The 9,730-nt window shown below is 34.7% G+C and overlaps 1 protein-coding gene across 1 annotated transcript; it reads left to right on the forward strand.

The window, feature by feature from the left end:
* The first annotated feature begins 3,354 nt into the window (after positions 1 to 3,354).
* LOC143436417 (olfactory receptor 6C3) lies at positions 3,355 to 8,193 on the forward strand. The gene has a single exon (XM_076920760.1). It carries the CDS (start codon positions 5,018 to 5,020, stop codon positions 5,951 to 5,953), a length of 936 nt encoding a protein of 311 aa, XP_076776875.1. The 5' UTR covers positions 3,355 to 5,017; the 3' UTR covers positions 5,954 to 8,193.
* The last annotated feature ends 1,537 nt before the right edge of the window (positions 8,194 to 9,730 follow it).

Raw genomic sequence — 9,730 nt, forward strand, 5'->3', positions numbered from 1 at the left:
CACTCTCACCTCACCCCATCAGCGACCCCCTTCCCTGGGACATCAAATTTCCATGAGACTAAGTGCATCCTTTCCCACTGAGATCAGATGAGGCAGTCTTTTGCTACATATGTGCAGAAGAGAGGCACGGACCAGCCCATGTATGCTCTTTGGTTGGTGGCTTAGCCTCTGGGAGCTCTGGTGGGTCTGAATGGTTGATACTATTGTTCTTCCTATGGGGTTGCAATCTCCTTCAGCTCCTTCACTTCATCCCTTACTCTGGGGCCCGGACCTAGGTCCAATGCTTCCTCCAACAAGGCCACACCTTCTAGTAGTGTTACTTCCTTTGCCAAGCATATTTAAATCACCAAAATAATATATGTTAAATCATCAACATAATGATAAAATTTATTACAAATCTAAGTGTAGAAAGGTAAAATTTTTGGAAATGGGTTTTTGCCTGTTTAGAAGACCACAAGAAAGATACAAAATGCAACCCACTCTTTACGCCAGATTTATCATGTGTCGGTGTACAACAAATATGAAGTCGTGATACACAAAAATGGCACAAGCCATTCTAAAGTCGAGATGTTCATATAAGTTACATCTGAACTATTTATATCAAAGACTAATGCTGTATAAAGCAAATAGAAACTATAAGTACATGTGTTGGCAGTGAGATGAAAAGTACTGAATACCCAATTTGAAATTTGAGCAGAAGGCTGGAATTGGGACAACAAAGAAGTCAATGACAAACTGTACTTTTATATTATTACCGTTTTGTACCACATGATGGATTCATAGATTAAATCACAGGGTTTTAATGACCATGGATATAGTGTCTAAACACGTATCTCTGTTGGAACTTTAAAATTCACTTTTTGAACTAATCTTTTTGTTTATATGAAAATAAGATTCATTAGATTGTCTCTATGCCCCAACAATGGCTGTCTTCACATGGAATACTGAAACTGGTAGCTGCTCAGAATTCAGAGCTGGAGGCTGAGGGCACCACTAGCAGCAGCAGCAGCAGCAGCAGCAGCAGCAACAGCAACAGCAATAGGGTAGATGAAATTGACAGCAATGCGTGAAGGTAAAAAGGCAGGGATCAAAATGTAATCACTAGGCCTGCCATGTTCAGTTATGTCCATATGAATCATCCCATAAATAAATACAGTTAATTTGCATTTTGATAAACACAAATGACACGAAAGAGTGGAGATTTATTACCCGAACTTTCTTGAAAATGAAAACAAACAAAACCCAAAATGAGTCTCTCAATCTAAAGCTAACCTACAGAAAAGGACAAGAGTACAGTTTGAGGCACTAATACAAACTGTCCTCCCATGATTAGTGATGAAATTCTTTTTTTTTTTATTATTTAGTATTTTGTGGTTTAATAAAAAGCAACAACATTTTTACTACTTCCAAAGAATTACATTAAAGACATTGTAATCCTTGTGATGTAGAATTACACTTGCCAAGGTGCTTTATTACCTCATACTGTGTTACACTTAAGGAATTCTCAAGTTTGGATCTCACCCATAGTATAGTTCTGTATGAATAACTTATTATTGGATGCACATATGTATCTATATCAAAGTACCATGTTATGTACCTTAAATGTGTACAGATGTTGTCACTCATATTTCAATGAGATGAACAATATAAAATGAAAATTTTATCTTATTATAGCTTTCATTTTTACCTTAAATAAGCGGTTAGTTGCTTTATCACAATGCATAACACTTTATTTTATTAATATCAAATTGTACAGTATTCATTTTAGTTATTAAATAATAAATACAATAAGTCTTCATTATCTGGTTACACATATTTCATTGTCAAATATCTGGAAAAAAAAGGATGCTCCAACATATAAAGCAAGGACACATGCTCCACTATCTTCATATCAGCCTTATTTATAATACCCAGTAGCTGGAAAGAACCCAGATGTCCTTCAACAGAGGAATGGATACAGAAAATGTGGTACATTTACACAATGGAGGCAGATGTTCGCAGCCAACCATTGAACTGAACATGGGGTCTCCAACGGAGGAGTTAGAGAAAGGACTGAAGGAGCTGAAGGAGTTTGCAACCCCATAGGAAGAAGAACAATATCAACCAAACAGAGCTCCCTCCCCTCAACCTCAGAGCTCCCAGGAACTAAACCATCAACCAAGGGGTACACATGGAGGGACCCATGGCTCTGGCTGCATATGTAGAACAGGATGCCCTTGTCAAAAATCCATGGGAGGAGAGGCCCTTGTTCTTGTGAAGGCTTGATGCCTCAGTGTAGGGGAATGTGAGGAAGAGAAGTAGGGGGAGAGAGGATGGGATAGGGGTTTTCCTGGGGAGGGGAACAGGGAAAGGAGATAACATTTGATTTGTAAATAAAGAAAATATTCAAAAAAAATTAATATAGTTAAATAACTAGAATTTCACATAAATAAAATCTAAGTGTTCTTTAATATTTCTTATTAAATTTTTAATAGATTGTTTAAAACACTATAAAGGCTAACGTACAATAAATATGAATGTTGAAATTAAATATATTGAGAATAAATTATATTGTAAAATGTCATTTTTGTTTCATTGAGCATAATGTGTTTTAATTGTTAATATTTAACACAGCATTATAACATTTTATTTATTTTTATTTTATAACATTTTATTTATTTTATTTTTTTATTTTATTTTATTTTTTTTCGAGACAGGGTTTCTCTGTGTAGTTCTGGCTGTCCTGGTACTCACTCTGTAGACCAGGCTGGCCTCGAACTCAGAAATCCGCCTGCCTCTGCCTCCCAAGTGCTGGGATTAAAGGTGTGCACCACCACCACCCGGTTCAACATTTTATTTTATGTATGATACTCTGACACCCAAGAAAACTAAGAGTAAGCCACCAAATGTGTAGAAAATGATCCTTGGTCCCATGAAGGCTGGACACCATGTGTGGGGGAATTCAAGGGTGGGGAGGTGGGAGTGTGGGGGTAGATAGGGGCACATCCTCATTGAAGCAGGGGGTGGGAGGATGGGATAGGGGGTTCCTGGGCAGGGGGGAATGGGGAAAGGGGATAACATATGAATTGTAAATAAAATATCCAATAAAAAATAAAAAGAAAAAATATAGTAAAATATCAATTGTTTAAGGGCTCCAGGTTTTCAAGTAAGCACATTTCATAGTTATTTTTACCGCTCATGTATTATTAGATGAGAATAATAAGTGAAACATTTGTAATTAATGGTAGTAGGTATTTAGTAGATGACAACATTGTGTGCTCTCTGGGATCCAATGATTAACACACTCTCAGGAGAGATCCACTGGTGAGCAAGGTTAGAGGTTACAGAAATATTGAAGGACGGGTACTAGAAATCCCCTATGATCTGCAAGACAGCAGAGCTATGGCCTGGGCTTTATTTTTTCCACAAGGACCCAAGGCTTTTGAAGTAAAAACAGATACACTTGGAGCATGTGTTACATACATAAGTAAAAGCTGTCAGAAGCATTTGTAGTTATACTAGCCATTTTGTTCCATCCATCTGTTCTCTTTTTAAATAGTCCTTCCTAAACTGCTACTTAAAATTATTGAAGGCTGGAGTATATTTCCATACCTTGGAGGGTTTTTAGTAATCTATTTTTGTTTTAAGTATTTCTGTTTAGTCATCATGAAAAAGAAAAAAATTAAATAAAGTCTGATTAATATGAGTGCTACGTGTCCAGAAGAGCAGCCTTGCCTTTACACTCTGTTACTTAGAGAAAAAAAACTTACCCTTAGAAAACAAAGAGGCAATGATTTTTAGTATTTAACAGACAAAATCTAAAGAATACCTTATCTTCTAGTGTTGTCTTTGAATAGCTAGAAGTAGCTAGATAGGTGAGAATGAATGGGGAGAGCCTTGTGTGTACATCTGGGTATCCCTGTGGATTAATGGACCTATACAATGAGTGATCTTATGTGAAACAAGAAAGCTGGGAAACAGATTATCTATCCACGAAGCCTCGAAAATAAGCAAAAGTATGACCAAAACAAAACATAGTGTAGGAAAATTCAAGAGACAGAGCTACCAAGACCTAAGGCAAGTAACAACCTTTTCCATTTTTGTTTTAGCAAATAGTAAGTGTCTTTTAGTCTCAAATGGAAAATTTTCTTGCACACTACATGCATTTCTAACTTTGTAGACAGAATCAGGTGTTGCACATGTTGATTGAATTATACAGTCAATATCTAAGGTATACATTCCTCATTTTAAAATAAGATATTAAGAATTCTCTTAATCATAAAATGTATATTTTCTTTTGTTCTTAACAGTTATCCCACAATGTTGCTATTAAAATAAATTTAATTACTTAAATATAGATAATAACTTTTAAATACTTTATTTGCTAAGAAGAATTATTGGCTGATTTCATACACACACACACACACACACACACACATATGAATAAGGAGCTGTCACTACCTTCCAATAGTTTTAGAGAAATATTTGTCTTTTTAGGAGGACCTCTACTCTAATGTATACATTAACTTAAAAAGGAAAATTCATGTTTCATATTGCTTAAAGAAGTGTTAATAATGCTTTGTTCTAATTAGACATGAGGTAAAATTACTGACTTTATAGTCTATCTTCTAATGATATGACTTACATACAAAAATTTCCCAAAATTCCTGTTATACTTAAGAGGCCATTAAATAAGCTGCACTCATAAATATATACCAAAACTATGCAATAATAATAGTATATATCTAAAACCTTTCAGTAACTAAATAATATTTTGTGTAGAAGGGGCATATTGTACAGGTTGAAAAATCCTATGGTTTCAAATCTGTTCTCTGAAATAAACTTGCTTTATGAAAAAATAGTTTATATCTAATTGTCATGAAGTATAGAAGATAATTTAGAACTGCATTAGTTAGAATGATATTAATCATAAACCATATCTTTCAATTCCTTTAAAAGTACTTTTTTTTACCCTAAATATCTTTAAGAGAGGAAATAGAAGAGGAAGCAGCACCAGGAGGGGGAGAAGAGAGAGGATATGAATCACACGGAGATTACAGAATTCATCCTCTTAGGCCTTTCTGATGACCCTGACCTTCAGATTGTGATTTTCATCTTTTTATTAATCACATATATATTAAGTATCACTGGAAACCTGACTATCATCGTTTTGACGTTTGTAGACTCCCATCTACAAACACCAATGTATTTCTTCCTCCGGAATTTTGCTTTCTTGGAAGTCTCATTTACAAGCGTGTGTATCCCTAGATTTCTGGGGTCTATTGTCACTCGGAATAAGATAATTTCCTATAACAACTGCGTTGCCCAGCTCTTTTTCTTTATCTTCATGGGGGTGTGTGAATTTTATGTTCTAACTGCCATGTCCTATGACCGTTATGTTGCCATCTGCAAGCCCCTTCACTACACAACCATCATGAACAGGAAACTCTGCACCTTGTTTGTGCTGTGTGCCTGGCTGGCTGGTTTTCTGACGGTTTTCCCACCTCTTATGCTTTTGCTCCAGCAGGATTACTGTGCTTCTAATGTCATTGATCATTTTGCATGTGACTTTTTCCCACTCTTGCAACTGTCCTGCTCAGATACATTGTTTCTGGAAGTGATTAGTTTCTATGTTGCTTTGGTTGCTCTGTTGTTCACCTTGGCATTGGTGATTTTATCTTACATGTACATTATCAGGACTATTTTAAGAATTCCATCTACCAGCCAGAGGAAAAAGGCTTTCTCCACCTGTTCTTCTCACATGATTGTCATCTCCCTCTCTTATGGAAGCTGCATATTCATGTATGCCAATCCCTCTGCAAAAGAAAAGGCCTCATTGACCAAAGGCGTGGCAATTCTCAATACTTCTGTTGTCCCCATGTTAAACCCCTTCATTTATACCCTAAGGAACCAGCAAGTAAAGCAAGCATTCAAAGGTGCAATACACAAACTAGTATTTTCTGTAAGCAAATGAAATTAAAATTACATTAAAAATAAAGAACTCTACTAAGATATAATGAATTGTAATCTTGAAATTAAGTATCCTTGTTCTCTGATAGTTTCATTGTGTGTTACATTGTAGTAGCTTTTATAGTTTTACAGTTTATTTCTTATTTCTACAATCAGGTATATATAAAACATGCTTGTTTTGAAATCTTTAATAAATGTTGACAACATGGGAAAACCAAAAGCCAGACCAAAACCAGTACTGAGAGGAAACTTAGGCTCAAGGTCATACCTCCAGTGTAGGAGCTCTTAGCAATTCTTGGATGCTAGGAAAAGAAGGTTTTGTTTCTTTTCAGGTTATAGACCTGGAAAAATTGGTCATACTCCAATGGAAGGCTACACACATAAGAATATCTGGGCAGCACAAATTGGCCTTAGTGGTCAAAAAGGACAAAGACACAAAGATGCTTGTGAAGGAAGTAGACAGCTCTTGGAAGAATTGTACAAAGGTGAATGTGACCAAACTATGTTGTGTAAAATTCCCAAATAACTAACAAAAATAATAAAATGTGTTTTTCCTATGGGTTTTTTTCTGGAAATGTTATGTATTTTAAAGAAATAGTTCATGGGAGGATATCATATAACAGTTTTAATTATGTTTATATGTTCATAATCTACATATATTGTCATCAAACTCCTCCTAAATAGTTACAAATTATATTTTTCATATTTTCAAGATTAATTTACATTTTGATAGCATTTAAGATTCTCTATGTCCTTTATACTCATTCTCTTTGAACAATAGGCTCTATTTCAATGCATCTTAAATGCAAGTTTATACTTTGTATATTTTAAACTGTGCCAGACTTGTTTTCTCTGTAAATTAAGTGAGTTATTTCTTTAAAACACAACAGGTAATTTGGGAATGCCCTCTAATTATTTCAACAGTGAGAGCATCAGTTCAATAACTTGTCTTCTGCTTTGAAGTGTCTGGGCCTGATTAATAATTATACTGTGTGAGAGTTCATTTATTTTTTCTTTTCTATTTCCCCAGCTAATTCAGGTTAGAAAATGTTCTGTCCAATTTATTTCTCAGTGTGTAGAACGCCATCACATATAAAATGAAATGTGAAGAATGAATAATAATATTTTATACCAATTTGCATTTGGAAGGAATTTTTAGATTTTTAAATCCTAACTATCTTTCAAGATCCAAAAGCCAAAGCATTCCACTATGGAAAAATGACATATCTCAGGGGAATTTAATGTTTTAGAATCATTTTAATACTCTAAATATTGGCATTTGCCTTCTAATTAAGTATTTTCAAATGCTTTTTACCTATTCTTTTTAATCTATTCATTTATTCAAAGATATGCATATAAAATAAAGAAATGATTCAGTGAAAGAAAATATTTGTCTTGTTCTAATATAGTTCTAAAAGAGAAAAAAGCAAGTATGTAAAATATATGTGACCACACTTAATTTTGTAAATGTCAGCACACTATGTTGTATAAATTAGCAATGATACTGGAACCTAAATAATAAACAATATTATCAACAATGTATTTGTTGTACCAACGAGAAAATAAAGCTACCATTGTTCCTTTTTCTTACTCAGGAATAGCAAGTAGCCTTGAGAGAGAAAAACTGACAATATTTTAAATTGCTATTACATATATACATAATTATAACTACTCAGTTCGTATAAAGGTCTGTGTGTCTGAGACCTAAATTGCAACATGTCCCAAGTAAAAATTTAAGAAATTTTAGACACACTAGCTTTTCAAGGATAACACTAAAATTTTGTTTTCACTTTATTATGAGCTTCACCACACAGAAATGGAAATCAAAACCAGAAGGAAATATCTTCCTATTTCAGTAATAACAAATATTAGGAAAAATATTTTTAAATGAAATACTGAAGTTTTTTTTAAAAAGAGGAACCCTTAAAACTCTTGCATATTGTTGGTAGAAATATAAAATTGTATAGCTATTCTGTGTGTATTTTCTTAAAAAATTAAATATAGAACTGCCATCTAATTCAACTATTAGGTAAATGTGAAGTGCAATCATCATGTTGAGTAGCCAATAAAATGGAAAGAATCTCACTATTACCTGATAGAAAAACAAATAAAAAATTGGCATTTATATTGACTATTAACCAGCCACAGAAAAAATGAACCCTTTTAATTTTAATAACATGTAATAACATGGAAGGAAATGAAAATCATTATGTTAAATAAAATAAAGCAAGTACAGAAATCAAACATTAGGTGTACTCTCATGTATTCTTGAATTCATAGAAGAAAGTGAAGAGGAAGAAAGTGAGTTGTGTAAGGTCTACCAGTGAATCTTAAGTGCAGTTAAATAGAAACAAGAAGTTCTGGTGTGCTACATAAAGCAGGGCAATTACAGACAAAGGTAATGTACTGTATACTTCAAAAACTTAGAAGACAATATTTCAAAATAATATTTTATCTAAACCTCAAATAGGCATTCTTCAGAAATCTATATCTCATTCCTAGAAACTGTTATAATTGATTTAATTACTTGACCTCTTGTTATATATCATTCTTTTATTAACATAATTAATAAATGAAATGTGAAGTTAGTATCAGATTTCAAATGATGGCTTTTTATAGCAAGGCATGAAAGTATCTGGACTTCTCTAAATGAAGAAAATAGCACTATCATCACATTTTAATAGAATTGAAATCAAAACAGTATATTTATATCAATTTTGGGAAAGCATGACATATTTTGTAGGAAGCCGCTGTTAACGGTGGTATAATCTGCCATCCCAAGATGGCGCTGGCCTCGTGTCTTCTCCAGAAGTAAACAATTAACTGCGCAGTTGCAAAAGGCAAAAGGCGCGCCAAAGTCACTGGCCAATCCCGAGGCGTAATATTGGGTGGTGAGCGAACAGCCAATCAGAAGTGAATATGTCACTCTAGGCTGTATTTAAGCTAGGCCCCTCCCGCGTCTCAACCCTTCCGCGTCCTTCCGCATTTTCCACGTGTGTGTTACAGAGTAAAGCCTCGTTTGCAGTAACTACCTGAATACTGTCTCTAGTGTTTTTCGTCCACGGACGTGGGGCGACACGGGAGGCGCGCGTTAGAATATTTTATTGATTCTCTAAGATTCTATACGTTGTGTTTTGATCATATTGATCCCCTTCTCCAACTCATTCCAGACCCACCCCATCTCTTAATTTCATGTTCCATTTTCCATTTTAAATCCATTGTATCCATTTAAAATCTATTATATCCAAATATCCTGGGTGGAAGGAAATCCCCTGGAATGCATTCAACCTACCAGGGATCACACCCTTAACAAAAGCTTATTCTCCCCTCTCCCAACAGCTACAAATAGTCAATGTCTTCTCAGCTAACAATGGCACATTGTGCCCATCTCTTCAAACTAAGCTGGGATTTTGTCTGGCTCGACATTCCCACAGCTCTTCAGAATGCTGTTACTGCCACTGTGAGTCCATATATGCAGCATCCCTGTTGTATCTTGAAAACAATGTCTTGTTATAGTCATCCACCATCTCTAGCTCTTAAAATTTTCCTGTCCTTTTTCCACAGTGACCCCTGTGCCTTTGGAGGTCAGACTGTGATGTAGATATCTTATTTAGGGCTGAGCACTCTGCTAGCTTCTATTCTCTGCAGGGTGACCAGTTGTGGGTTTTCATGTTAGCTGTCATCTACTGCAAGGAGAAAATTCTTTAGTAAGTGCAGGGAGGTACATTACTTTATAGGTATAGAATTAAGTCATTAAAATCACTTTATTATGTCTGTTTAT

This window comes from Arvicanthis niloticus, chromosome 22 (genome assembly GCF_011762505.2).
Source record: "Arvicanthis niloticus isolate mArvNil1 chromosome 22, mArvNil1.pat.X, whole genome shotgun sequence".
Classification (NCBI taxonomy): Eukaryota; Metazoa; Chordata; class Mammalia; order Rodentia; family Muridae; genus Arvicanthis; species Arvicanthis niloticus.